General features: G+C 39.4%; 1 protein-coding gene across 5 annotated transcripts in view; it reads left to right on the top strand.

The window, feature by feature from the left end:
• The first annotated feature begins 370 nt into the window (after positions 1-370).
• The window catches only part of ZEB1 (zinc finger E-box binding homeobox 1), a 210954-nt gene continuing 187623 nt past the window's right edge, over positions 371-23701 (top strand). The window contains exon 1 of one of the 5 annotated variants that reach the window (XM_003342087.3): positions 371-499. In XM_003342087.3, the coding sequence (XP_003342135.2) occupies positions 442-499 (58 nt within the window). In that variant the 5' untranslated portion in view covers positions 371-441. Of the gene's footprint in view, positions 500-1597; positions 2516-23701 lie in introns of those variants that run through there. The other 4 variants (XM_016426318.2, XM_056800900.1, XM_056800899.1 and 1 more) reach the window with 4 other exon arrangements.

Raw genomic sequence — 23701 nt, 5'->3', positions numbered from 1 at the left:
GGGGGTCCCGGTGAAGAAGAGGGGGGCACACGGTATGTGAATGGGGGGTGGGAGTAACCAGCACTGCTTCGTTTCGACTCACTCTTTACCTTATCCAGCCCAGGTCTCGGCTGTCTCCCACTTCCCCGCCCCCTGCCCCCCGAGTACCTGAGGGGGAACTTTTCCCTCAGCCCCTCAGTTGCAAAGCTCGCCAGCGCCCACCGTAGCCGCAAACCGCCCTCGCCCTAGCAACAAGGTTCCGGTCGTAGAGCGAGCGCCTCTAGGTGTAAGGAAGGTGATGTCGTAAAGCCGCGAGTGTCGTAAACCAGGTGCGGTGGGGAGCCCTGGGAGGGGGAGCGGAGGGAGGGAGGGAGGGAGGGGTGGAGGCGGAGGGGTGAGGGGGGGGAAGGGGGAGGGAGGGGGAGGAGGTGACTCGAGCATTTAGACACAAGCGAGAGGATCATGGCGGATGGCCCCAGGTGTAAGCGCAGAAAGCAGGCGAACCCGCGGCGCAATAACGGTGAGTCCGCGTACGGGCCCGGGGAGCGGCGGGGCTCTAGGCGAGCCTGGCTGCCGGAGCGCGCCCGGGGTTGAGGAGGGAGAGGCGGGCCGGGCCGGGGGGCCGCGGGGCGAGGGACGGGGAAAGTCGAGTGGGAAAGTAGAAAGTAGTGCTGGGAGCCCCCCGCCGCTTCTTCCTCGCCGGGCTTGAGCAGGAGAAGGAGCGGAGGCAAGCCTGAGCCGTTGCCGCCCGTGCCTGTGCCCCAGCCCGGCGGCAGCGGCGGCTGCTCGCCTCTGCCTGAACCGTTAGCTCGGGCTCCACTTACCTGGCGTCTCTCCGCCTAGCGGCTCCCGCCGCGCCTGCCTCCCTGGACCGTTAGCCGCCGCCAGAGCCGCCGCGGCATCCCCCAGCCCCCGAGGGCGGCGGGGCCACTTCTCTCGCTGCGGGCGGAGCCGCTGCCTCGGCTTTTCGCACTTTTCCCCTCTCCGGGTCCCTCTTCTGCCCCCCCCCCCCTTCTCTTCCTCCTCCTCCCTGCTCAGCCCTCCTTGGTGTCATTCTCTCGTAGCCCGAAGGCCCCCGGAACAAACTTGTTCCCCGAGTCCTCTGGGGCGAAAGTGACCCCTCGCCTCTCGGGGGTACCCGCGCGGTGGTCGGGGATGTGTGTGTGGGGTGGGGACCAGTGTTGTTTGCCCTTCGGCAGGGTGGGGGTGGTTGGAAACTGTTTGAGGTGAGCCAGGAGCGGCGGGGGCGGGGAGCTCCTGCTGGACCCCCACCCCCAGCTCCTGGGCTGGGGGTGAGGGAGAGCTCGAAGTTGGATCGCCCAAATGGAGAGAGCGGATGCACGGGGGAGACTGCTGTCCGCTGGTCCTGGGTGGTGCCCGTGGCCGTCGGGCAAGTTACCTGGTTTGAGAGTTGCCCTTGGAGCGAGCTTAGAGCCCCCAGTCCCAGACGCTGGGGCGGGGGGTGTCCTATGGGGCTAGAGGGGTCGGTGCGCGTGTGTATTCTTGGGGAAGTTGTTACCTGGGGGAGACGCGCGGAGCCGAGAGTGAAGCTCTGTCTGCGGCTCGAGCTCGAGTGGGAGGGGAAATGGGGGGGGGGGGGAGGACAGACGGACGGACACGGACGCGGCCACTGCCGCCGCTGCTGCAGTGCTTATTGATCCAGGCTGATTGGCGGGCGAAGCCCCCCACCCCCCACCCCGATCTGGTGCCGGCAGCCCCGGGGCGACCGCTGGGCTCTGTCCGCCTCCAAGCCTGGGTAAGTTTATCCCTCCTCCGCCTGAGCTCTTCTTGGCCGGTCTGAAATTCCCCGGGCTGGCAGCGGGCAAACCCTCCTCCCCAACGGGCTTTGCTGATGGGTTCCCGGCCCCATCGCTTGTCCCTGTACCTGCGTGTAGAATAAAGGGTGGGAGCGGCGTGGCCGAACTGCCGAGTCTATATAAGGAATGTCATGGACGTTTCAGACCTAAGGCTTGGGGCTGCTCTCTTGGTACGTGGGCTATTTTTTAAATGAGTTTGAGAGGGGGCAGATGGGCACTCTGTGACAGTGTCTGTCTGGTAGGAAACGAGGGGAATGTGCTGAAGTGGAGACGCTTGTCTTTCCCTCTTTAATCTCCAGTAGGCTGTGAAACTGGGGGGGCTTTGTAACCTTTCCTGCAATTTGAGGGGGGGGGCGCAGGGGGGGTCGCATCCTGTCTGAAGACAGAGAAGAAGCTTGAACCTGGCTCTGCCAGCCCTGAAACTGGCAGTGAAATAGACCTGAACTTCGATTGCGGTTCCTGGCTGTGGATTTAATTAACCATTGAAACACGTAAATAAACACCCTGGGTTGAAAGAACGCGCGAAGTTGCGGTTTGAAGTTGCGTTATTGTGCAGCTGCTGCTGTTGCTGCCTCTGCAGCTGCTGCGGGCCTGGGGGCGGCTGGGGGGGGGGGGGGAGCACGCTGCGGAGCTCGAGCTGAGCTCCTCTCCCGTGGTGGCACCCACTCCTCGAGTGGGGACCTGCGGGAGCCGCTGCTGCTGAGGTGGCCTTATGCAAGGTAAGTTCGGAAAGCGCGGCGCAGGCTCTTCTGATTACGGTGTTGGTCGTCCGAGGAAGGGGCTTTTCTTGTTGCTGACGACATGTGTGTGACATGTGAGTCTGAGCCACCAGTGTCTGTGCAGCTGCTGTAAACATGTTTACCTGCACGGGAGAGAGAATGGATCTTCTCCTCCACAACCCGTCCTAGGAATATTCTCCTCCGGAGGCATATCAACAGATGACCTAAGGGGAAAAGGCGTTCCGGAAAGGTCTTTGAAATCCACAGGAAAAAGAGGCTCTGGATCGCCACCGCGGCAAATGGCAACTTGTGCAGGTAGACACAAAGATGGGGTTGAGTTTTCTGCTCGCAAAGCGGCATGTCAGCCCCCTCCTGTCTGCCGCCTTCATCCTCCAGGGACGCCTTTATTTACCGCGATGCCTGTCAGTGTTTTTCCTTTGTGTTTAATATTAGACAAACAGATTTGAGGCTGTTTAGCGCAAAACGATTTGTCTGCATCATGCAGCACACACAGAAAACAAAAGGTGTATAAGATAGTACTATTACAGGTACCTTCCATTTTCTTCACTTTGGGATTCTGGCATTGCATTTTTTTCTGTTGTTATTCTGAAATGCATTTCATTCATAGATAATTAGCATAGCTGTTTTATAGGCTGTATAGCTGTGTGTTTTTCGAATTAAAAATGAGCTTGTCATGCCATTGCAGTGAAATCTCTGGATGGGCACTGGTTAATATTTCTTAGCAACGCAATCATTTTTAAGTTGCAGATATATATATATATATATACACATATATATATATATATATATTTTTTATGAAGACTGCCAATAACATTGTTAACCCTCAAAGGCTTATGGTTAAGAAATAAGCGATGATTACAGTGGGGGATGTTTAGAGAGGTACTTAATTTCATTTGTGTGGAAATAATTTTTGTTCATTTCAGATTAAATCATAGTGGATTGTGTTGCTTAGGTCACACATTTTAATTTTCTTTCTGGAATATCTTCTGGGTGGGGGATATTAAACAGGGATATCAAGTATGTTAACTTGACAGCTAGTCAACCAATTGTGTAATATTTGCCCATAGACCAAACCTTATGCAGTGAGCTCTGTTAATGCTGTTAGTCATCTTTAATGGAGGGTAAATTAGAGCTGCTTAAATTGGTTTCAAAATATGACCCTGGTTTCCTTATTTATTCTATATATTTTAAGAATTAAATTTTCTCATCTCCCATTTCCTACAATCTTTTCTTTTGGAAAAGTCTATTCTATTAACTTATGCCTACCATTCTGGTATATTAACTAAATGGAAAGGTACATGCATATGTTAGAGCACTTTCCTTGCTGTCTTTGGAATCCACCAGTAGAGGATGCTAACAAAAGAGATATGTTGTACTACTCTACCATGAGTCTTTTTACCTCCTACCATGTTTGGAACCTTTAGTGTTCTCATTTTTGTGAAATTACTTCATATTGTGCTAGTTTTAGGTAATAGATGTAATATAATTGAAATTGCAATAGAAATGTTTTTAAATTTAGTAGTCTACCTTGATATTGCAGATAGGCCAGACTGTATTACCAAAAGGCCTATGTTCTTAGTTTTGTTTGTTTGTTTTAATCTTAGATTGTGTGTGTGTGTATGTGCTCGTGCTCACCTATGTGCCTGTTGTGTATCTATTGGGACCTTGAGGACTTAATGACTTTGTCATATTTTTTCATAGTGGTTATATTTTAATTGCAAAAGGAGCAGAGCAAATATCTATTGTTAAAATATCTTTTGAAAATTCTAATAATATAATGGCAATCATATTTTCCCTGGGATTTTTTTTCTTATGGATAATAATTCTTATCTTTGAAGTAAGCAATGATGCAGCTTTTAAAAATTATTTTGATGACTCTTTAAGAAAAGCAAACAGATTATATGGCAGTTAACATTAAGGTGTTAACTAGAAGACTCCATATATTAATAACTTGAGAATACTGCTCTCATTTTTATTCTTCCTTGTTTGTCTTTTGATACCTTCTCCCTTTGATGATCCTCTCCCCCTCCTCAATCCTACTCATTTGGGATCATGTTTTGCATGATTTTAAACTGCCAACTGAAAGATGTACTGTTCTGAATCCAATACAGTCTTACATAAAATTTGAGATTACGGTTTAAAAATGCTCATTTTGTTTAATAAAATTACTAAAGAGGCAGTAAGTTATAGGGGATAGAGAGCTAACCTTAAAGCCAGAAAGTCTTGGGTTCAAGTTCTGTTTTAGTACCTATTGGCTATATTATGACCATGGTCAAATATGGTATTCTCTTAGTGCTCAAGCAAATTCAAAAACTCTTATTACCCAGGGCTTGGCCATTTAGGTGAATAGGAGGGGATTTCTTTTCTAGGTCTTTTCTAGGTGTTCACCACAAGTTTGGACAGCAGAAAGTAACTCTTTATACTTTGCATCATTCATGATTTGTATAAATATACTAACAATTTTTTAAAACTTTTAATTTAGTTCAAATGTCAGAAATATATAATTGTCCAATTATTGTAACATTGTTTGTATAAGGATATTGACACTTCTAATAAAAAGTGATAGTTATACTTTTTAAAGATAAATATGAAAACTTAATACCATGAAACTATTTATTATATTTTTGTTTTTACATAATTTTCTGTAGTGTGTCATCATATAGTATAGGCCTTTATAGTGTAGTGTGTCATCATATAGTGTAGGCCTTTATAATTAGGTCTCTATCACCTTAGAGGCATTATTTAAACTTGGTATTCTCATAATTATCAAGAACCTAGCAGGAATTGTGTTGGTGCTGATCACACTTTTTTCTGAATTGTTCTAACTTTTATTATTTTTAAATGACATATATAATTCTTGTATGGAGTAAAATTTCATGTATTACTTACTTTTAAAGTGAATTCTACCTTGCACTGGTGCATATTAACTTAGCTTTGATCAATCATATTTTTTCTTCCCATTTTTATCAGCTGTTACCAAATGCCAGCATGTCTTTCTATTCCAAATGTGACAAAAGATCCTAATTAGCAATGCATGATTTTTAATAATGGGAATATTTCTTATTATTGTGATTATCTTTTTTTTCACCTTTCCTGGGTCAATCACTGCCATGCATGTGAAAAAAAAACATGTAAATAGAGATGCAGTATCAAAAGGGATTGCATTGGTGGCTTCTCAACTTTTTTGTGTATACTGTTTTGTAGTAAGGGAGTTAGACAGGGAGGTAGAAATCAGCCCTACAGCCCTACCAAATTCTGGGGGGAAATTCCCTGAAAAAGGTCAAGGCACTTGGTGAAACTACCATCTCCTTTCCTGAAGGACTTTATTCATTTTGGTCAATGAAGGACTTAATGTGAAACCTTTGTATTCTTTCTGTGTCATATGGAAGTAGAAAATAAAAATGAAAAGTAGTCTCTTCAAAGAGGAAAAAGTCTTTGGGATTGGGTGGGGGAGGCACATTATGGACCCTCAGCAGAGGGCACAGAAAGGATCATTGGGCTTCCTATTGGCACCAGGCACTGGCTTTCAGTGCAGTGAGCCAGAGGAGAGACAAAAAGTGGAATGAAAAACTTAAAAAAGGAAAGATAAAAGAAAGGTAAAGAAACGAAGTTTGAATCACTTGTAATAGATGGCAACCCTACTTGTATTGTAGCAATTTGGCTTATCTTTTTTGATGGAGGAGTAACTAGAAGGCAACTAACAACTTGCTGTCCTTTTTGATGGGATAGTGTTGTAGATGTTGGATATTCTCAGAGAACTTCCAGTGGAAGGGAAATACTATTAATTTTCAGCATGGTATGGGCGTAAGTGGATTTTAACCAGGCTGTTGTTTTGGGTACTTTGAGGGAAAAGAAGAAAATTTACTATGAAAAATTGACATTTGTAATGTATTCCGTTATGTCTGATAAAATTCAGCTTTGGGAGGAACCTCTCAGGGAAATGCTATCTAAGTTTTAATTTAGAAGTGGCTATTTGTCCTTTGGCCAGTGTGAGATTTTTTTTTAATATGTAAAATTAAAGCTTCCTCAAATTTGAGGTTTTTATAGTCTCGAACAAGAGCAGAGACACTTCATAGTCTTCTCCATTTTGACACCATAAACTTAAAATCTTCTCTATTCAATTTCTACCTTAATTTATTTTCCCCTACTTGAGTGGTTAGTTTTTTGAGATAATTGCATAATGATTCATACAATTCTGTCCTTCATATCCAAAGATGATTCTTCTGGATCACTGAGGGCTGGGTGTAGGGGTTGTTCTCAGTTTTCTTTTTTTTTCTTTTTAAACCCATACCTTCCATCTTGGAATCAATACTATGTGTTGGCTCCAAGGCAAAAGAGTTAAGGGCTAGATAAAGGGGGTTAAGTGACTTGCCCAGAGTCACACAGCTGGGAAGTGTCTGAGGCCAGATTTGAACCTAGGACTTCCCATTTCTAGGCCTGGTTCTCAATCCACTGCCCCAGTTTTCCTTTTCTTAAAGTGGTGATAAATTACATTACCCTAGATCATCCTTTTTTTCTGGATCCCTCTTGTGACCAGTAACAATCATTTTTCAAGACTACTGGGTAAATTTGAGTATAGATTATAATCTACCTTTTTATCAGATGATAAAACTGAATATGCCAAAGTGGGAAAATCATCTTCCCATTGTTATAGCCTCTAAAACCACTAAATCTGTGGCTGTAATAACTGGTAACTGGTACTTTGTTCATCCTCGTTGCTTCTGCTCTCTTCATAATGTTCCATTTAAAAATATAAACATAATATGAATCTGGCAACTTCAGTCTGGTAGGACTTCATTTGTAATGTGAGAAAATCCATGAAATTCTCCATTTTTTCTTTATTCTCCCTTATTGATTGAATCTCTTACAAAAAAACACTATTCGCATACTATCTGACATTTTAAAAGTTACTTTTAAATGCCATTTTTTACTTTAGGACATTTCTTTCAATTTTATCTTATCAAAATCAGCTTAATCAAAGATTGTAGCATATTACCTGTTTCTCTTTTTCAAAGGAAACTACTTGGAACATGACATGTCAGCTGAATGAGAGGGAGGTTAGATTTCTGAAATCTTCAGTTTGGGTATCTTCTAACAGATAGGTCAAAAAGAACCGCAATATGCTTTGTTAATTAAGAGAAGTTCATATGGACCTTCTTAACACTGATGAAAAAATAGTATGGTTTAATGGGAAGAACTCGAGATTTTGGGATTGGGACACCTAGATAGGTTCTAATCCTCTTTCTTATGTTAGTTATTACTTGTATAACTTTAAAATGGCAATTTATTCTCTCTGGACCTCAGTTTCCTCACTTAAAAAAAGAAGAGATTAGATTAGATTGTCCCCAAGAACTCTTAAGTCATATGATGAGCTTCTTCTCAAGTCATACAGGAACAGTGTGTGCCCCTAGGAAAAGGAAGGAATTTCACATAGCATATATTATGTTTTGAATCTCCATTATTGTAGTACCTAACATAATGTTCTTTAAGATTTACAAAGCATTTTACACATGCTCTCTCTTTTGCTACAATAACCCTGTGAGAAAAGTACCATCATCCTCATTTTACAGATGGGGAAACTGAGACTGAGAGGTTAATTAATTTACTCAGAAGGGCACACAGCTAGTACATATCTGAGACTGTATTCAAATTCAGATTTTCCTGATGCCAAATTTGGGCCTCTATGCACTAAGCCACCTAGGTTTTGAAAGTAAAATCTAATATATCATTTGGAAGGACACACCTTACAATGACTTTGGACATTAGATTGTTTTTAATCCTGAATTTTTGTTTTCTTTTCCTTCCTCTCCTTCACCTGCCTTCCCCAACCATATACAGGACAGACACATCCCCTTTAGTGAAGGCAGTGTATGCATTTGCATTGCATTAAGGCTAGGGAGAAGATGAAAAGGAGACAAGCCCTTCTGAGACCCGATTCATGTTAATCTTGTGGTACAGTCCATGTCTACAGAAGCTTTCAAAGCATATGACGCCTTTATTTTTTTTCTTCTTTTTGCACATAAATTCCTCCAGTTTGTTTCTCCATTGCTATTACCTGCTATTTACTTTCATTGTAAAAATGAACCAAAATTATTTTGATCACAGTTTCTTCATGTACTTATACTAAGTCTCATTTCATTGACAATGTTTTTTTTCTCTAGTGGACTGCTAAGCTTCATCACTGTTGTTTTAAAATCATTTTTATCTGACTTTGAAATATCTATTTTGGGGTCCAAATAGTTTTAAAAATGGTAAAATCTAAATTAGACAAAGGAAGTGACACATAGAGAAATTTGACAATTTACAACAAAGGGAAACTAAGAAGACTGTTCAGCAAACATTTAAATATCATACTATCACAGTAATGAAACTGAATTACCCCAAAGACTAATTTTTGTCTCAGATTTCTATCTTTTCAACTTAATAGAAGACCAAACTTGGCCTAGTACTTGAAGATTTCCAAAGCACTTTATTCATGATTCCTCTAAGATAAGGAAAGCAAGAATCATTAGTGTTGTTTTATAGAGGAAGAAATGGTGAGGTATCCAGGGTTACACAACTATTGTGTAGTATCCATCTGATCCGAGATTTGAACTCAGGTTTTTGATGCTTAGACTATTAGTGCCTATTATATCATTCTGCCTTTTGAGATATTGCACATGCCTTTTTCCTAAGGGGAAAACAACACTGGTATAAAACATTAGGTTTGAAATTAACTTACTATATTGTAAATTACCTTTTCCACATAGACAATGGCTTTCCTTTCCCTTGTTTAGTTTTATTAACTTTTATTTCCTTTCATTTCAGTGCCAAAATGTCAACCTAATGGGTGTAATGCATTCATTGCAACTGTTACTTTACCTTTTCAAAAGAATTTGACCTTATATTTTGGTAGAATGTCAGTTTCCTGAGGGTGTAGGGATTGTTTCCTTTTCATCTTTTGCATTTTCAATATCTAGCATAATACTTTGCTGTGGCTTCTTTTACTGTTTATTGAATTGAAGTTCTTGTGTTAGATGATTAGGTAGGATTGGACACTAAAGTAAGTGATGATATATTGTGGATAAAGTAGTAATATTGCCCAACACAGCACATAATCTGACTTAAAACAAAATTACCTTGGACCCCATCTGTAGGAAATTATATTTAGAGTACCTTATTATAACATTTATCTATAATAAGTCATGAGCTCCAAGAGCAATTTTATACTGAAGTTTTAGTATTTAACTTAAGGTAGTAGTTTGTTCAGTAACCATTAAGCATCTCAAGTGCAAAATGGTTTGTGCGGTATTAAAGGAGAAACAAAGGGTAGGACTTGGGTCTTGACTTCCTGGAGCTTATGATCAAGGAAGGGGCTATGGCACATAAGTAGTATGTATGACAGAAAACAATAAATATAGTATAGAACTGAATAAAAACAAGAGGACTGTAGGTCCTTGGAAGAAGGAGAGATCGATCATTTCTGACTAGGGAAACGGAATCAGTGGTGATAACATTTGCTCCGGGTCTTAATGGGTCATTTCAAAAAGTGGAAATGAGTGGTAGAAAGACACTTTTGAACCCAGGGAATGGTGTAAAAACTAAGGCACCCAAAGAGAGGAAGGTGGGAAAGTGCTGGGATTGTACAAATGTCAGGGAGGAATCCAGTTTATCTGGAATGCCAGATTTTGAGAAAACTGGATAAGATTTTAACCTTATTGTTTAGGGCTTTGAATTCCTGAATAAGGGAGTAGATGGCCAATGAAGATTTTTGGCTAGGAGAGTAAAAGGATCCATTCAATTTGTGTAAAAAGAAGATGAATCTACATTGCTGTCTGGGAGAGATTGTAGTAAAGTGGGCTAAGGTAGGGTCCTTAGCAACAGTTACTATAAACATGTCGAGAAGAAGACCAACAGAGAGCAGGATCAGTCAAAGAGGTAGGTGATGCCCTGCCAAAGAATCCAAGGGAGAAAGATGGCTCATAACTGTGCTGTAATTCCACAGAGGGACCATGGAAGTCCCTTGTTACTTCTAAGGACAGGAAGCCAGATTTCAAGAGTTGGTAAAGGGGGAAAAAAAATCCTGTTAAGATACCCCATAGAGGAGGAGGTCATTGATTAGGGTCAGCCTTGGCAAGAAACAGAGCCATGAGGCAGGAGAAGGAAAAGGGAATCTGTAAAGTCGTTGAACATTTTTGAGGTTTGAAGGCAGGAAGTTGAGGGGAGAGCTCATAAGGATCTTCTCAGTAAAGTAGGAAGTGGCTAGTTCTGATTGAGGACGCCTGGAGGCGTGGCTGGGCACTTGAGAAAGGAAAAGATTTAAATAGTGTAAATCATGTGGAGTCGCCTTCCTTTACACATCCTGATTGGTACTAGGAGAGAGACATCTGGCCCTCTTACCTCTCAAACTGTCATCGAAGGTGTCCACTGTGCAGCCCAGCTTTGAGCTGAGCGGGCCAAACAGCACTGAAGAGTGGAGCCACATTTCAAAGGTAGGAAGTTTTAAAAGTTTCTCAGCTTTTCAAACCTCAGAGCAACTGCTTTGTCCTAGTTAGGGGCACAGTTTTGAACTTGCTTTCGTTTAATAGGACCCAAAACATCAAATAAAACACCCTAAGAGATTATCATAGTTCATTTTAATGCAAATACTAATATTACTTTCCTATTAACTTACTACTATATTGTTGTTTTTCTTCATGCATTTACTATTCCACCAATTCTTTTCTAAAATAGATTGTTGTTTTTTCTTTATTGCTAAGATTTAAAATTTTAATCTGTTATTTATGTCAAGTCTATAGAACAAATGGATAAAAATGCATTTATTAATTTGTTACTAAGTGAAAACAACTGAGGTAAACACTGGAGATATGCATATAGCAGAAGCAAGGCAGTCCCTGTTATCAAAGAGCATACATTCTAATGGAGGAGAAGATATACTTAAGAAATTTCAGCTTCAAGTCAGATGGAAAAGCCCCATGGCCATCAAAGCAAATGGTAATGCATCTTCTTTAATGTAATTTCCACTGATAAACAATATCATTTTCCGACTTCTAACCATTGGACAATCCCCAAGCCTTGGGAGGGGAGAACCTGCTTGTTCTGGTCTTCAGTGGCTGTGACTGCTGCAAAGGCCAGCACCAGGACTCCTCCCAGGTCACTTCGCTGGCTGATGACTCCTGGGACTGAGCTGCTCTTTCCAGGGTTAGCTTTGGGTTCCCAAGGTCCTAGGTTTCTATGAAAGACTCCATTTTTTTTTTATGAAGAATATCTAGAAGTCTGAAGTATCCTACATTGATTGAGTCCTCGATCAAGGATTTCATGAACATTTAGAAGTACAAGCCTGAGCTTTGTTGATTCATGGGATCAGAGATTTAGTCCTAGAAGAGACCACACACAAATGAGGATATATTGAGTCCCCAGGAGGTAAAGGGACTTGGCCCAGGTCACACAAGTTGTCTCATTGGTTGATACTTTGAACACAAGTCACATGCTTATAAGTGTTGTCACGTGGTTTCAGCCTTTTGTGATTTTACTCTACCAAACTCGATAGATTTTTGTACCAGGATATAGTATTTGTCAGTGTCCACTTTGAGGTGCTAGTTATCTTTTTATTATGTATTCATTTTTAGATAATTCAAAACAAATTGTTTGACATTTAGTGGCTTCTTCTTTAAAAGTACTGAATATATATAGTAATTATTCTAGTTGTTCTTAATGACATCTTGGTAGAGATTATCCAAATCTATGCTTTCTTCTTCTTTATATTAATCCTTATTTTCTATCCTAGTAACAACTCTCAGACAGAAGGGCAAGGGCTAAGCAAATGGGCTTAAGTGACCTATCCAGGGTCACATAATTAAGAAATGTCTGAGGCCAGATTTGAACTTAGGTCTACTTGACTCCAGACCTAGCTGCCTATCCACCGGACCACTGGCTGCCTCAAATCCATTTCTTTTCTCAGGGGAAAAGTCCAATGTTTGGTGGACCTCAATATAACTTGGGTATTAGTTCCCTCCCCTTTTCTGAAAAGTTCTTTAAGTATTTTACAGTTAATTTATTGACCTTTTCATAGCCTAGAAATATAGAGAACTTTTGACTACTCATATTCTTGTTATTTTTAGAATATGCCTCTCTTTTTTACCTATTTTGCTAAAATTGTTCTGTCTCCACCATCTCTTTTAAAGGTATTCTATTTTCCCAAATGCTTCTTAATGAACATTATGCTTTCTTTACTTAAAGTTGATTATTTTTAATTTATTCCTCAGTTTTAAAACTTCTTTTGCCTCTGTCTAGTGCTAGATGTTAATTCTAGTGATTAATTTGATAATTTCATCTTTTTGCATTTAGAACTCTAAGCATGGTATATATAATAGAGTGCCAGTCTGAGAGACAGAGACCTGGACTGTAGTTGATTGTGCAGCTCCATAGTATGACCTATGGCAAAGAGACCTTTTGAGTCCTGGCTTTCCTTATTTGTGTATAGAAGTCAGAGTCAAGTTTTGATTCTGAATAGAATAATAGAAGTATATTCAAAATCCATATGTATATCCATAACATGCTGAAATTGTTTTCTGATCCTCTTCTTTTCACAAGATACATTCTTGATATCTAATCTACCCTATCAAAATGTAGACTGCACCATGTCATCCAGAGGTTGGCAAAGTGCATAACCCAGGGACCAAATTTGGCTCAATGCCTGTTTTGTATGGCCCATGAGCAAAGGAATGGTTTTGTTTGCATTTTAAATTAACTTTATATTATTTAAATTTGTACTGATTTACAGATGTTTTCATTTAACTCCCTTTTGTGTCACAGGGGAAACATACAGTCTATAAGGGGAGGAAATTTGAAATGACAGTGATATAAAGGTAAAAATATATGACTAAAACATCTAAAAATACTGGTACATTTGTTATGGTTTAGCCTAATGTATTTTGTGGATCAAGGATCATAAATTTAGATTTGGGAAGTCACAGAGTCCAAAACTTCTTCATGTCACATATGAGGACACTAAGCTGGCTGAGAGAGGTTCAAGGGCTTGCCCAGGGTCACGTAGTAGTTAGCGTCTGTGGCAGGATTTGAAGCCAGAGCTTTCAGTATCCTAAGCTCAGCACTTTATTCATTCTGTCATGCTGCCTCTCCTCCCTCAACTGATTTGATCTTGTGTGTGATTTAGTAGAGTCTCCTTTGCCATACTTTAAAATATTCACCTTCAAAACACTTACAAGATCTCTCATCTCATCCATTTGGATATTCTCTGTAGTGATGCGGATATCCTTACCGATCCTGGGCAGCTCTTGTCCACATTCCCCTAAATGCTTTCCCTCAGAAGTCTCCTGCACTTCCTGGGCCCTTCCTGCCCTTAACATTAGAAGGACCGCTGGAGGGCCTCATATAATCCTCAACTCCCTTTGGCTGTGTGACAGGCCATCTTTTTTTATCATTTCATGATCAGTGTCTTTGATGATATTCTTTCTTCCAGTTCTTCCGATGTTTCTGTGTAAGCACCCTGTGTAGATGGTTAGGGCACACTTTGGAGTGATTGTCTTTTTCAGTCTACATACTTTTGTTAGGACCCGAGGCTTAAAGGCAGGGGCTCCAGGCTTGGAGTTCCCAAGATTGAATGGGGGGAATTGATAGGTTTATTTTCACTACCCTCTAACTGAAATGAAAAATTTCCTTCAATTATCTAAAAACATTATTCTGAGGAGTCCCTAGGTTTCACCAGACTGCTCAAGTGATCAATGACGCAAAAAAAGGTTAAGAACCCTATCTCTGGGGAATGCCCCTTCAACTTGGACTCTAGGCATATATCCAGGCACTCCAAACATACATCTTTCTATTTTATGCCCTGCCTGATATTAATAATCAAGAGGATCATAAAACAAAGTTCTCTGCTGTCTTATCTTTCCAGGAATTGTACATAAGTTTAATGTATCCATGGGAGACTGGTTGTTAGAAAAGAGACTTTAAGGCAACAATTTGTTCTACTAAATGGAAAGACTAAAAAAATAGTCAACAATAATTATAGTGCAATACTATGTTCTCTACTTCTTTTGATGACTTGTGTTCAAAGAGGTAGGTGGACTTCACCAAAGACTACTTTTAAAAGCTTATATTTTTCCCCATCAGGAATGCTATTGACAGATAGGGCATACCAAAAGTCCTAGTACAGTTTTAATCTGTTAAAACTTGAAACTATTAATAGTCATTTACAGCTTTACTAAGACTTTAGGGACATGTCCTGTATGTGTAACTTATTTTCATAAATTTTTTTGTAAATGGAACATCAGACCTATGGATTGATTGGTAATTCTTAATGATCTCTTAGTTGATTTTGGAGGGGTTAATATTGTCCAAGATTTTTCTCTCATCTTTCTCTTTCATATAGTTTGTGAATCTGGAACCTCATGACTGTGTCTTCTAATACAGACCTCTTACTTGATGTTCATTTCATCTGATCTACCTTTTTCTGACTTTGTTCTCCTTGGTGTCACTTTTAATTCATCTATAGGTAAAATGACGACTTTTCAGGTATTAGTTGCCAGTGTGGTGGATTCACAGTTGTAGATAGTGAAAATAATGTCATAAAAATCTTTGCAGTTCTTTTTAATCCATCTATTTGTTGACTGTTGACTTTTTTGTTGTTGTTGTTGACTTTATCCTTAAGTTCCATTTTGCTTAGTTCTCATCTTATCAGGCTTTCTTCAAACTAGTTTTACCTGTTATTGCTTCTCTTGTAGTGATACTATTTATTCATAATCTTCCACCATCCTTCTGTATATTTGTTTTTGTTTTTATAAAAAATATATATATTCTAAATCCAGGATTGTCCTTGGCTGCCATATCTCTTGAATTGGTGAGTCAGGTGCTTGTTCTTCTTCAGCCTCCTCATCACGGTGTTTGACTTAGATCTGTCCCATATAAGTTATTGTTATTAGTGTCTGACTTTTCTTCTATCTGCTTCCTGTTGATATCACTAACTTGTTTAGGACACATTAAAACCATGAAGTCCTGAGTTTGCATGGCTTATCCTCTTCTTATGTTATTATTCTAGCTTTCTACTTTTATCTTTGCTCGAACAAATCCATGGTTTGATTATACATAGAGAATTCTTTCCGGAATGACTCCTACATTAGTAGCAAATCATTTCTTGACAGTTAAAATTGATTTTACTTCACTTTTGCAATGTCATTTTGGTACTCCTCATGTGTTCAATACCTTTAGGTGCTTTTCTCAAAAGTAATAACTAACATTTAATAATCATCATTTATATAGAGCTTTAAAGTTTGCAAGACCTTACCACAGCCATAGCTGATATTATCCCCATTTTACAAATGAGGAAACTGATGCTGAGAAGTTAGATGGATTTTCCAGTATCCCATAGCTAGTATGTGATTGAGCAGGATTCTGATTCTTATCTTCTTGACTCCAAATTTAATACTGTGCCACTTAGCTGCCTCAGGATTTGTGAGATCAGCATCAGGCTTCTTTGTAGTTTTCATGTTCATAGTCACTCATTCATAATTCTTAATTCCTATTTCTCTGTTTTGTTTTGTTTTTCATTCCTGATTTGATACTATCACAGATTCATTTGAGTATTTATTTTTTGTTGTCCTCATCTTCATATCTATTGCCCCCCCCCCCCCAGCCTCATCAGCTGCTGTCTGGACTGCTCTACCAGCTCCTAGAAACTTAATTTCTTCTGGAATGTACATGCCAGACCTCTGTTCCTGGTGGCCCTCTCTGTGAATCTTAGAGCTTTCATTTAAGGGAGGGTTCCCAGGAGAGCCATTTCTTCATTTCTCACTGGGCCGTGATCTAGACTTCTCCATCAGGCCTCTCTTTAGGTATCTTCTCTTCTTCCCTTTTCTACATTTTTTCAGTTTCCTTTTTTAATGTGTTGTCTTCTCCCATTAGAACATAAACTCTCTGAGGACAGAGGCTTTAAAAAAATTTTGGGGGCTTGTTTTTATATTCCTAGCACTTAGCATAATATCTGACATATAGTAATCACTTAATAAATGCCTTTTGATTGATACCTGTTCTTACCTTTGCATTGAATTCACCAAACATCAGAGTATAGATTTCATTTGAAGATCTTATTGAATGGCTTTATAGAATTTACCTCTACATCCTATATAATGGATGTTAGAGGTATTTTAATGGTGGTCTTTTTGAAAGAATTATCACAAGCACTGCAGTACTTAACCAAATAAATGTCCAGTAACATGTTTCTTCTAGGCTTTGGTCATGCCAAACCAATTCCCTTATTTGCCTTTATAAGAAAAGTCTGTGAACTTTATTTCCATTTAATAACAACTTACTTATAGTAAGACTTTCAGTAAATTTTCTTTTTGTGCCTATGTTTCAAAGGCTCTTCCACAAAGTTCTATCCTGACAACTCATTGTAGAGTATTAATGATCCCAGTTTCTAAAAGATTTTTCAAAGGAATAGTGCAAACTCTAACCTTTCTACAAAGCTAGAGGAGCTTCAAGTACACTCCCAAGAAGGGATTCAGAATACTTTCCAAGGACCAACCAAACTAAAGATAAAGAGGTTTGTGACAAGGAAGCTGGCTACTTAGCTGAATTCTTTGTTCACTGTAAACCAAGAAACAAAGAAAAATGCAAAATGGTGGTCAGTTCAATGTTGCCAAAACTGATAATTATGGAAAATGAAACAGAAGGTACTAAGCTCACACAACTTATAGAACATTAACAAACTTTAACTTGGTTGTTTTTACCTTACACATGTAGTCTTTAGTTTGGTTGGTCCTTGGAAAGTATTCTGAATCCCTTCTTGGGAGTGTACTTGAAGCTCCTCTAGCTTTGTAGAAAGGTTAGAGTTTGCACTATTCCTTTGAAAAATCTTTTAGAAACTGGGATCATTAATACTCTACAATGAGTTATCAGGATAGAACTTTGTGGAAGAGCCTTTGAAACACAGGCACAAAAAGAAAATTTACTAGAAAGAAAACCAATAATACTTCATATCTCTTCATATCTACCTTTCCTTCTTTAACAAATTTACATTAGAGTGAACTTAGTTGCTTTTAGAGTTTATCTAATAGTTTAATAACCTAACCATTATTTAAGAAAGCCCAAGAAACAAGAAGTAAGCAAAAATAGCCTTTGAGCAGGTACGATACTTGAAAATATTTGTAATTACATCAGTTTGGCTAATCCCTCCACTCATCCAGGTCACAACCCCTCCTTACCTTAGTAGATTTAGTAGATTTGCTGTGGCTAAAATCATCTAATCACCTGCTGTCTCTTGGTGACAAATCGTTCCAAATTTAGTTGAACTTTTTATTAAAGCTACAGAATTGATTGCTCAGCTTATATTTAAAGACTGCACAAGTTAGTATGAGCCATAGGAATTTATAATTAGTTCTATATCCAGAATATATACTGCCCTTGCTACAGCACAAGAAAGGCACCAGAATATATATATGTGAATATATCTGAAAAGTATGTTAATGGAGGCCTCAGAAGGCAGAAACATTGATAGGGGGGAGTTGATTTGTATCAGAAAGAGCACTGAATGTGGTATTAGGGTTCTGTCAGTCATTAGGTAGGGGGCCTCCAACAGGCAGGCTAGATTTTTCATGCCTACAGAGATCTTGATACTTGATTTCCCCACCTCATAAAATTGAGAATCAGGTGGGATGATATACTGACTGGGCTTCTTCAAGTAAAAGTGCATGAAAGATGACAATTTTCTCACAGGCAGAGTCTCTTTTTTATATACCAGTTTTTTATTTTATGAATTAGTGTCCCAATTCTTGGTACATTAGATGCCACATGTAAGGCAGGCTTCTAAAAGCAAGCATGCCATGACACCCCCAAACCATAGCTAACAGAGAAAGAGGGGACCTCTCAAGGTATGATGTTTGACTAATTGACCTCTGAAGTCTATTCCAACTTCTTTTTGAAATTGCACAGAAAAAGGTAGCAACAGGGAGAAGAACTTTAAAATTGAAGCACTTTTAGGTCCTTTAATGTTGAGAAAAATAGCGATGAATTCCTCAGTAGTGCTTGAAATCATTACTTCATTACTATATTTAACACGTGTTAAAGGTTAAATTATATTCAGTATCTGGGCATTTCATTCATTTGGGACTCAATTAATGTTGAATAACTTTTTAAATAATTATTAAATGTCTAGATGAAAGAACTACTATGAATAGCATATGTGGCTTTCAACAAAGCATTTGACAATCTGTCATAATCCCCTTGTAGATAAAATGAATAAATATGAATTCTGTGTTGGCAACTAGGTGGTTTTTTGTCATAGAGAGAATCACTGTATACAAAGAAGATGTGTTGAAAAAAAAGTTTTTCATTGGGGTGAAAGGTCATATACAGGGCTGTCTGGGATGCCACTTGTAATATAATGGGGAAAAGGGGAGAATGGGAATGGAGCCTGTTCCTTTTAAGACAGGGACAGAGTGAGGAGTTGATGTTGATAAGCCAAGGGAGAGAAGGAGGATGGGTTTGTCTTTACCCCCTAAGCTCTCCCTGACAAGCCCCCTCCATGGCAACCTTAACTCTTAACTACTGGGTTCTCTGAGGATCTTGTTTGAAGAGGCTTGTGGTGGTAAACCTCTTCCTGGGAAGAGAAAATGTCACTTCTCTCCCCCTCATTCTCGATCTCTTGGCTCTACAATGAGTATCCCCAAGTTCAAGGTTCAAAGAGGTTGGTGGAGATCTTCCTTATCTCCCTTTCTTGGGAGGATTTGGGGGTCAGGAATCACAAGGAGAGAGATGGCTGAGTTGGAGCTTTAGCTGGAGCCTTACTTCACTGGTGTGTGTGTTTCCAGACGAAATCTCTCTACAATTGCCTGGATCAGCTCACTACCCCCTCTCTCTCCAAAGTTCTGTGTTCCTTTTTGCCCATCCCCCACTGCCATAGAATCCTGCAGCTCTTCCAAGTTTATTTTCCTTCCAAGATCTCAAACCTCCTCTTACATCGGATGTCTGAGGTCCCTTCCAAGTTTGGTTCTATGATACTCTTAAATAAGATATGACTATATTTCTTTGTAAGCTTGTTTCTCTCTTCTAATGTTTATGTCAAGAAAAGTGTCTTGGTTCTTTTATGGATTGTTTTCTTGAGGTAGTCAGTTGAGAAGTTCATTTCAAGAATGACTAAGTTTGGAGCATGACATGGGTCTGTCTATACTCTCTGAGTCAGGACCAAGACCTGGCTTCAAGGGCCCACCCTGATGCACACTAATTCTGTAACCCTACACAAATCCATCATTTTAATTTCTCTGGCAACTCCAGGCAACTCTCTGAGAAGGTGCTGCTATTGGTGTTTCCTCATCAGAGAGTTCACTCTTATGAATGAAATCAGAGGTACTGTCCTGTGCCTCTGTCCTTAGGTCCTAAATTACCCTATACAAATCTTCTTAATCCATAGTGCAGTTGGACTCTGGTGCCTTTACTCCTTCAGATCCTGAAAGTCTTGGAGGAGGCTTGTGGCTGCTAACATCATAAGAGGTCTTTGGCATGGGGAAGGTGAAGGGCTCCTGAAACTGTCACAGGGCCAGGGCCATGGGGACATGCGTCGAGAGTAGCAGCTTCTCTTTAAAGACCACTCAGAATTCAGTACCTCAGGGTAGACCTGACCAGCATCATGAAAAGGAACCTGAGCAAAATTAACAGGATGAGCAGGTAGGGATTGCTTAAGATTTGTAGGACTGGAACACCCACATTGGAGAATCTCTTGGCCATTGAGATGTCCTGCACTTGCTCAAGGTACAAGTACCAGATACTTGTCAGGCCTTTGAGTAGTGAATTTTCTATGAATTTCTAACTGGATCATAGATATTTGAGGAGTAATTCAGTCACCAAAAAGATACTTTAAATTGTTGAATATCGATATCATAAAAGATTATTTTTTGCTTTCGTGTAACATGAACTTAAGTTCTCATGATACATGGTCATGGAATAAATTGTTCTGATTGGTCAGAGGGTCTGCTTATATTGTAACTGATTTTTAGGGAACTAGAATATAATATTTTGTGCTGAACTATATTGAATATGATTTACTATGTGGTTGCTGAGTCAGAAGGCACTTTGTTTTTGTAGAGCCTTGGGGCAGTTTCCATGAACATCAAGTATCACTTTACTCTCCCATGGGAGATGGAGATCTAGACCTATGACCCCTTCAATGTGGCCAACCACTTGGAAGTGCCCCTACACTTCCAGTGTGCTGATTCTTTCCCACAATGGCAGTAGAAATGGCCTTAGAAAATCCACTAGGGCCCTGAGAGGTGGAGGCAACTAAGCTGTCTATGGCCAAAGAGCTAGCAGAAGGCAGAAGTTGCCTAAGAGCCATGTTGTCCTGACTCCAAGGCCATGCTGCCTTCTCTGCCTTGACCTGTAAATGATTTAAAGGTTAGCTCTACAGCTTACATACGGTTTTATAAGGTATTTATTTAAATAAGAGCCTTATTAACTGCTATTGGGCTTAACCTGTGCTTTCTGATGGTCATTTTCACCCACATTGTTTGAAGTTGAAGTGCTAGATTTAGAGTCAGAAGATGAGGCCTAGGCCTAGCTCTTAGATTTTTTTGTCTTTGTGACCTTGATCAAGTTGCTCAACTCTGGACCTCAATTTCTTTCTTTGTAAAATAAGAGCATTGGATTAGAAGACCTCTAAGGTCCTTTCCAACTCAAGATCTGTAGTGCTTGTGACACCTCAGTGAGGAGGGCCACCTCTGGCACATAGTAGGTTCTTAATAAATGTTTGCTGATTTTTAAAAGAAAGGTTGTTTGGAATTTTTTGCAAATGCATAAAGATGTAAATATTGATGTTTGTTTACTCTTATTCTAAAGATTATCTGTTTTCTTATGAAATAGTAATCTCTAGTTATCTACTTAAATTTAGCCATTTACAAAGTAATTCTTATTTAAACTTTTTTATTCGGATCAATTGTTTATTGTGATATACTAGTTTGAACTGACTTTTGCCACAAAACAATATTGATAAGTAGAGGAAACTCAGTACACAGCTGCAAAATCCTCATCTTCCTGGGGAAAAATAAGAATCATTTAATTCTCATGCCTGTTCAGATTTTAGACTATACTACTTATATCATTGACACATTACTCACATAGTCCTTCATTTCATGTCTTCTAATGTATTATAGTTTTCTGTGCATCTGGTTTAACCTTCCTCAAGACTTTTAAAGTTCTGAATGCAGGGATCCCAATTTTATTTAAATGTTTTATCATTCTGAGATCTGTCATTGACCTCTGAACACAGTAGATGCTGAATAAATGTTTTCATTTAATTGAATGAGAAGCTGCCAAATTTGTAGAGTAAAAGTTAGGACAGGAGATCAAACTAAACGTTTTATTTGGAGTCTGGAAACAGTAGAATGAGAGAAAGATTGTGAAAGGGACAAGGTAGATAGACATCTGACTACCCATAGTCAAGAACAGTAAGCAATGCTTCTTTCTTGCTCTTTCCTCTTTCATTAAAATCCATATAAATTCCTCAAATTTATAAGTCAGCCTTATTACAATTTGTTATGTTAGACTTGAAATGGAAAAATTTGCTGATATTCTTTCATGTTTCAATATCCTCATGTCTGTTTCCTTAATACATACAATGTGTTTAGTGACCATGAAAACTGTTCAGCACCAAAATGGCTTGATCCCTTGTGAAACTTTGATATCTCGTTGAACCTGTGATCTCAAACATGAATTTTTCCTTAAAGTAATCAGGTTGTATCCAGTGTGTGCTTTCTCATCCAATTAGGACTCTTATTTGGGGCACTGGTGACAAATTCCATCAGGGCTTCACCCAGTGTTCTGGGACCTTCTTCTAATTCCTTTGACATTGTGGGGAATACCAGTGCAGCAGAAGGGCTTTTCATTGGTTATCTCTTTTGTCACATGACTAATGACACCCCCTAAATAGAAAAGTTTTTAAACTTATGGCAGTGGCATTTGAATTGAGCCTTGAAGGATGGGTAGGATTAAGCAGGAGGTGGTAAGAGGAAGGGCATCTTAATTAGAAAGAAGGAACTTCTTGAGTAAAAAGAAAGACAAATAGTTTAGTTTTGTCTAGAATATAAGATCATGAGAGAAAATAGAGGGAAACCAATATAACCAGATTATGGAAACTCTTGAATGCTGTATAATTTTAGGAATAAAAGTCAATAGTTATTGGGGGTTGGGGTTTTTTGTTTTGTTTGTTTGTTTATTTTCCCCTAAGATGTGAGTAATATGATTGCAAGAAGTGCTTTTTATAGGAAGATTAGTCTAGTAGCTATGTGTAGGATAATTCATGAAGGAAGAGGAGTAGAGTAGTAGGCATGGAGATGGAAGCAGAAGCCAGTAGGAAAATCCTGCAACAGTATAGGAAAGGGCCAGAGCTCCTCAAGCTAGCTTCATAACAGTTGGTGTGCAAGAGATAGAGTTGAGGTAGAATCTAAAGAAAGGCTTTTATAGCTGATTGCATAAGAGTATGGAGAGGAAAGACCTAACTCCAAGATGTTGAGCCAGGGTTCCTGAGGGATTGCAGGACCATTAACATCCCAGGATGACACAAAGAGGAAAAGGAATGAAATTGATGAGGGGTTCCACAAATTAATGAAGTCCTTTGAGACTTAGAGTTTATATTCTTGATGGGTATGATTTGATATAAACTGATTACACAGAGAATGCTGCTTAAAAATTAGATGACTACACTTGGTCTAGGTCTTTAAAATTATATTTTTAGTATTATTATGGTATATATTGGACCTGAGATAAATGAGTTTGATAAAATAATCCAGGTATTTTAATATACATTAAAATAAGTAGTGTTTATGTAGTGCTTTAGGGTTTTCATAATTCTTTATATATGTATTATTTGAATTATTAAAGCCCTACCTACATTTAAAAACTTTTAAACTCAAAATAAATTAAAATTCATTGGTTTGAAACTTACCAATTTAGAGTTTCTATAATTCAGGCATAGCATATACAATTATTATTAGATAAAAGTTCAGAATAATATATCTTCTTGGAATTTGAAGTAAATCAAACTCTAAAATCAGCAAATTTTTCAAACCCTAGAGTAAAGAAATTAAATTTCTTTATCATACCACCACAAGAACTTGCCATTATCAAGTGGTTAAACATCCCAAAAGGATATGGTTCTACTATTGGATATGATGTTAAAGA

The sequence above is a fragment of the Monodelphis domestica genome, chromosome 5, assembly GCF_027887165.1.
Source record: "Monodelphis domestica isolate mMonDom1 chromosome 5, mMonDom1.pri, whole genome shotgun sequence".
NCBI lineage: Eukaryota > Metazoa > Chordata > Mammalia > Didelphimorphia > Didelphidae > Monodelphis > Monodelphis domestica.
The sequence above is the reverse complement of the archived record's forward strand: the minus strand, read 5'-3'. Positions and strand labels throughout refer to the sequence as shown.